Genomic DNA, 4,354 nt, shown 5'->3' on the forward strand with positions numbered 1-4,354 from the left:
CCAGGCATCTAGGATCACCTCCCCCTTGACCTCCACACTGCATTTCAATAGAAGAAAAGCCTGGCCGACTGGATCACCTTTCTGTAAAAAGCAGGCATGGTATGGGGGAATCTCTCCCGAAGACACTGGGTCTTTTTTTTTTTAAGGATGGGGTTTCACCATGATGGCTGGCTGGTCTTGAACTCCTGACGTCAGGTGATCCACCCACCTCAGTCTCCCAAAGTGCTAGGATTACAGGCATGAGCCACCACACCCCAGCCACACTGTTTTTACTTAAACAAGATCAAACCCCCACCCCACTCCTCCATCGGAGACCAGAAATCCTTTCATATGTAATTCCTAAAACTGTCAACCCACGACCCTTTCACTTGTCATTTCTGAGGCTGTAAACCTAAGATCCTTTCACATGCAATATCTAGAGTGTGAGCCTATAAAAAGGCAGAGCTTCTCTTTGTTAGGGGAGCTTGGCTGTTTGGGCAAAACATAAAGCCTTGCTCGCCGTAATAATAAAACCACTTCCTTTTTTAGTTCGGTGTCAGAGAGGTCTGTTTTCCAAGGCAGCTCTTGCTTCACTACCAGTGCTGCTCTGCACACATCCGCTCAAGTCTTTGGCAGGGGATACAAGTGTGTGTGTTACTAGTGCAAGTTTCTAAATCCTCCAAAGATCTCCCCACCTGGAGAAGATGTGGGGCTGCCCTGATCTCAGTCATGCCATGTGGGGGCATCAGTGACACCAGGGTGGTGTTAAAGTGGTTGCTTTGTTCTGGAGTCAGCTTTAAAATTGCAAGCCCTAGGCTGGGCATGGTGGCTCATGCCTGTAATTCCAGCACTTTAGGAGGTCAAGGCCGGAGGATCACTTAAGGCCAGGAGTTCATGACCAGCCTGAGCAGCATTGTGAAACCCTGTCTCTACAAAATACTTTTAAAAGTTATCTGAGGCTGGGTGCCGTGGCTCACACCTGTAATCCCAGCATTTTGGGAGGCTGAGGTGGGTGGATCACCTGAGGTCAGGAGTTCAAGACCAGCCTGGCCAACATGGTGAAACCCCATGTCTACTAAAAATACAAAAACTAGCCAGGCATGGGGGTGTGCGCCTGTAATCCTAGCCACTCGGGAGGCTGAGGCAGGAGAAGCGCTTGAACCCGGGAGGTGGAGGTTTCAGTAAGCCGAGATCAAGGCATTGCATTTTAGCCTGGATAACAAGAGCAAAACTGCCTCAAAAAAAAAAAAAAAAAAAAGTTAGCTGGGCGTGGTGGTGCATGCCTATAGTTGCAACTACTCTGGAGGCTGAGACAGGAGTTTCTCTTGAGCCCAGGAGTGAGACCCTGCCTCTAAAAAAATAGATAAACTTGCCAGCCCTGCCTCTGTGCTTCTGCAGCCCTGTGCAGGGAGCTTCCAGCCTCGGCCCAGTCCCAGTCCCACAGCCCCCTGTCTTTGTGAGGAAGCATCCCTGGAGCCAGTGCAGCCTGGCTCTCACCCCTTCATTTGGAGCTGGCTGTGTAGAGGCGAGCAGTTAGGTCGAGAGAGACTGCATGGCCCTGTGTGGCAATTGTGCCAGCCCCTGCAGCGGACAGCTGCCACCTTCCCTCCTGTTGTGTTTCTGATGGTTCAGACTGGACGTGACTGAGCCAAGTGATGGTTTTCAGGTCCCCCGTTCTCCTGACTGCCACTTGGGTGATCTTTGATATGTTTCAGACCTGTCCTGTCCTCCCAGCTCTCCCTGGGTGCTGCCTGGCAGGAACGAGGCCAAGCTCAGGCTCAGTGAGAGACAGAGAACATTGCGTCTCAGATGTCGGCATGCTGGTTTTCCAGTTTCTAATCCTCTTTATAAAATAACAAAATGCAGTAAAGTCAGATTCTGCGTGGAGGATGCAGGAAAGCAGGGGTGATTGCCTGGGAAACCCTGGTCCTTGGAGCTGCCCATGGTGTGCCCAGGGGTGACGGTCAGGCGGTGTCTCCATGGGGCACCAATGTTGAGGGTAAGGTGGGGTGGGGGTGGGCCATGCCTGCCTGTGGGCCTGAGTGTGGGTGCTCAGGGCTGGCTTGCGGGTAACAGTGTTTGACTCGCTAATGCTTCTGCTTAGACTAGAAGTTCCTGAAATTATGGTCTCAAGAGATGCTCCCCACAAAAACGGAGTTCAAGTATCCATCGGGTTTGAGAAATCCAGACTCTTCTTGTGTTGGGGCTGATTGGCAGGGGCGGCAGACACAGGGCGGAGATGTGCTTCTGAGCATCGCACTCAGCCCTCCTCTCCCAGCAGCCTCTCGTTGTCCCTGTCCTTCCTGCCCTGGCTCTCCCCTGTGCTGGAGCTCCCCCAGTTCTCCATGCCATCTCCTCACCTTGGTAAGCCCCACTCCTGGATCTAGGTTAGTAAATACCCATGGTCTACCCTGCAGGCACTGCCCCATCCCCTTGTCCTGAGTCATAGCAGAGTCCCTCCTTTCCCTTTGGGGTTCCCTTACCACCAGGTTGTGAGATTCTGGTTGGTTTCCTTTGGTGGTTTCCAGTCCATAAAAGGTGCTTAGTGCATGGCAGCTTGGGACATCCGAATGAGCGATGTGGCAAAATGTGATTGGAGGAGACAGCTGAGCAGTTCCTGGGCAGTGTCTTCCTCAGGGGCATGTCTGTCAGAGTGGCTGGTCAGCCCCAGATGACCCTGAAGAGCCCATGGGTTACGGGGCGGGCGTCATCTCACAAGCCCTGTGGACGGTCACCTAGCTCATTGTCCTTGTTGCCAGGGCATGCCTTCCTCGAGCTGGGCGCAGACCCAGCCTGAGTTTCACACATTTGTTGTTTAGCATCCATTTGGGGCTACCTGCGTGTCAGTCACACTGTTTTAGGGACTTTGGATAAGAGAAAACAAAACATTGAAAAATCTGGGCACTCAAGTACTAGAAAGTCAGGTTAGATTCTCCTCTTCCCCAGCAGAACTGCCAAGGTGCGGATACAGAGGATGGCCTCAAAATGCCCGCTGCTGTCCCCTGGGAGGCCGGCCATTCTCCTTTTTATCTGCCAAGTGGTTGTCAGGCACCCACTTTGTGCTGCTGAGTGATCCATGAGTGGGCCCCTGAAGGGTCAGAGTCCAGGTGGGAACAGTGTGCTCAGGCGAGCAGGCAGCACCTCCTGTGGTCTCTCTGTCCTGGATGGGAACTGGAGTGATAGACAGAGTGGAGAAGCAGGCAGCTTCGGGTGGTCTTCACCATGAAATCAACACTGAAAGCCCAGTCAACATATCGAGGCCCCATGGCTGGGGTTACGTGTTGTGGTTGGGGATGAGAGAAGTGCCCTGCTGGGGAAGGGAAATTCAGGCAGCCCAGGACAGTGGCTTCCCTTTGCCTTTCAGCTGCTGTATGTTGCCAGGAAACTTCTAGGTGAGAGGCTATTCAACAAGCTGATGAAGATGACCTTCTATGGGCACTTTGTAGCCGGTGAGGACCAGGAGTCCATCCAGCCCTTGATCCGGCACAACAAGGCCTTCGGCGTTGGCACCATCCTGGACTACGGAGTGGAGGAGGACCTGGGCTCCGAGGAGGCTGAGCACAGGGAGATGGAGTAAGGCCTGCTGGGTGTCTGCGGGTGCTCTGATGATGACCCTGGAGCACCCAGTGGGAGCAGCTGGGGCGTGTCCAGCTGCTGGGCGGAGGCCAAGGCTAGGAGAGCTTGGTCAGCCCAAACACCGACGACCCTCCTGGGTTCTGCCTGGAGTTCTTGCATTTTTGCTTCATGCGGATGGCAGCTCTGGGCTTTCATGGGAGGCCTGGTGTGTGTGAGGCCTGAGGAGGCTGAGCACAGAATGGCCCTTGGCCTTATCTAGCCCACTGCTTGGCGGGGCAGAGGCACCAGCGCATGAACCAAGCACTTTGCAAAGAATGGTTGGTCTTGCCTGATCTCCTGTGAACCAGGCACTGCTCCAAGAAGCAGAGGCAACATGGTCTTGTTGTCCTGCCTTGATGCCCAGGAGGGTGGGTCAGGGTGGTACCAACCGCCCTCTACACGTACTGTCCCGTGAAGAGGCTCTGTATCAGGTTAGTGACCTCTAGGAGCAGACTCTGGGCTGGCCTGCCACACTGCTCCTGGCTTCACTTCCGTTCTCCACTGACACTGGGACAAGGGCCAGGCCTGGGAGGTTCCACACCTGCAGGGCAGGCTGGGGCCCTTCAAGGGTCAGGCAGTGGGACCTGCCTGTGGGTCAGGAATCCCTGCAGAGGAGAGGCTGTAGCGGAGCCTCCTCCATCAGGTCAGCAAACGCTTGTGTAAACAGCCGGATAGCGCAGACTCTCAGCCTTGGACCACACCTTCTCTGCCACAGCGGCTTCATTCTGGCTTAGGACAGCCACAGTAATTTCAATTTCAT

At 54.2% G+C, this 4,354-nt stretch overlaps 1 protein-coding gene across 2 annotated transcripts in view; it reads left to right on the plus strand.

Annotated features, from left to right (window-relative positions):
- The first annotated feature begins 2,034 nt into the window (after nucleotides 1-2,034).
- LOC116543859 (proline dehydrogenase 1, mitochondrial-like) overlaps nucleotides 2,035-4,354 on the plus strand; it is a 20,689-nt gene continuing 18,369 nt past the window's right edge. Inside the window, exons 1-2 of one of the 2 annotated variants that reach the window (XM_032269802.1) lie at nucleotides 2,035-2,343; nucleotides 3,344-3,552. In XM_032269802.1, coding sequence (XP_032125693.1) covers nucleotides 2,116-2,343; nucleotides 3,344-3,552 — 437 coding nt within the window. In that variant the 5' untranslated portion in view covers nucleotides 2,035-2,115. The remainder of the gene's footprint in view (nucleotides 2,344-3,343; nucleotides 3,553-4,354) is intronic. The other variant, XM_032269803.1, reaches the window with a different exon arrangement.

This window comes from Sapajus apella, unplaced genomic scaffold, assembly GCF_009761245.1.
Source record: "Sapajus apella isolate SASKATOON/1434 unplaced genomic scaffold, GSC_monkey_1.0 scaffold198, whole genome shotgun sequence".
NCBI lineage: Eukaryota > Metazoa > Chordata > Mammalia > Primates > Cebidae > Sapajus > Sapajus apella.